The 1,823-nt window shown below is 41.2% G+C and overlaps 1 protein-coding gene across 1 annotated transcript; it reads right to left on the bottom strand.

Annotated features, from left to right (window-relative positions):
• Positions 1 to 551: 551 nt before the first annotated feature.
• Positions 552 to 1,515, bottom strand: LOC138900096 (uncharacterized). The gene is made up of 2 exons (XM_070186803.1): positions 1,262 to 1,515; positions 552 to 684 (listed from the first exon to the last, which is right to left on the bottom strand). The coding sequence occupies exons 1-2, from the start codon at positions 1,513 to 1,515 to the stop codon at positions 552 to 554; spliced, it is 387 nt and encodes a 128-aa protein (XP_070042904.1).
• Positions 1,516 to 1,823: the final 308 nt, after the last annotated feature.

Raw genomic sequence — 1,823 nt, 5'->3', positions numbered from 1 at the left:
GTGAAATCATAGTCCTTAGTATCTCTAACCACCTATGTTGCCTCAAGTTCAAATCCTTTTTCTTGAATATATGCTGGAGACTTTGGTGATCCGTATACACCTTACATGAAACACCATAAAGATAATTCCTCCAAATCTTGAGTGCGTGAACAATGGCTACTAACTCCAAATCGTGCACTGAGTAGTTCTTCTCATGAGGCTTCAACTGACGTGAAGCATAAGCAATCACCCTACCATCTTGCATTAACACACACCCATTGCCAACCCGTGAAGCATCACAATAGACTATATATAAACTCGATCCCGAAGGCAAAACCAGAACTGCAGCTGTAGTTAGGGCATTCTTGAGCTTCTGAAGTCTCTTTTCACACTCGTCAGACCACCTGAATGGGGCACCCTTCTGAGTCAACCTGGTCAATGGAGTTGCAATAGATGAGAAATCCTCCATGAAGCAGCCATAATACCTAGCCAAACCTAGAAAACTTCGAATCTCAGTAGCGGTAGAAGGTCTGGGCCAACTCGAAACTGCCTCAATCTTCTTCGGATCCATATTAATCCCACACCACGTGACCCAAGAATGCCACTGAGTCTAACAAAAATTCGCACTTGGAGAACTTAGCATATAGCTTCTTCTCCCTCAAAGTCTGGAGCACGATCCTTAAGTGCTGCTCATGCTCCTCATGGCTGCAAGAATATACCAATATAACATCAATAAACACAATGACGAAGGAATCTAGATAAGGATGGAATACATTGTTCATCAAGTACATGAAAGCTGCAGGGGAATTGGATAGCCCAATAGACATCACCAAGAACTCATAATGCCCATAATAGGTCCTGAATGCCGTCTTAGGAATATCTGAAGCCCTGATCTTCAACTAATGGTACCCTAATCTCAAGTCAATCTTCGAGAATACCCTAGAACCCTGAAGCTTATAAATACGTGGTAGTGGATACTTGTTCTTGATGGTAACCTTGTTCAATTACATATAGTCAATGCACATCCTTATAGAACCCATCTTTATTCATCACAAATAGTACCGGTGCACCCCAAGGTGAAACACTCGGCCTGATGAAACACTTATCAAGTAACTCCTATAACTATTCCTTCAACTCCATTGGTGCCATGCGATATGGTAGAATAGAGATGGGCTACGTGCCTGACGCCAGGTCAATACCAAAATCAATATCCCTGTCAGGTGGCATGCCTTGCAAGTCTACAGGAAACTAATATGAGAACTCCCTCTCTACTGAAACTGACTCAACAGTAGGAGTATCAACACTAACATCTCTCATGAAGGCCAAATACGCCAAATACCCCTTCTCAACCATCCGTTGGGTCTTCAAAAATGAAATCACTTTACTAGGAGTGTGACCAAGAAAACCTCTCCACTCCAGCCTCGGAAACTCCGGCATAGCCAACATCACTGTCTTAGCGTGAAAATCAAGAATAGCGTGGTATGGAGATAACCAATCGATATCCAAAATTACTAAATTCACCTCAAAATCAACCATACTAAGCAATAAAAGATCAACTCCAGTATTATAACCCCAATGGTAACCATACAAGACCAATATACGAGATCCACCATAATAGAATCACCACCTGTTGGTTAGTACTTCCTAAAGGTCAAAAGTGCAATATCCAGCTTTTCCTCTATGTGTGGTCCAGATCTTGATGTATCCTTTACTACTATGAATTCTTATATTGTTTAAGTCTTTGTGTCATGACTGGTATTTATACTTTTCAAGCTCAATTAAGGACTGTTTGTAGACCATGTCCATCAACCTGTTTGGTTATGCTATTTTCATTAAAATTTTCC

The sequence above is a fragment of the Nicotiana tomentosiformis genome, chromosome 10 (assembly GCF_000390325.3).
Source record: "Nicotiana tomentosiformis chromosome 10, ASM39032v3, whole genome shotgun sequence".
NCBI lineage: Eukaryota > Viridiplantae > Streptophyta > Magnoliopsida > Solanales > Solanaceae > Nicotiana > Nicotiana tomentosiformis.
Note: the sequence above shows the minus strand (reverse complement) of the source record. Positions and strands in the feature narration are given on the sequence as shown.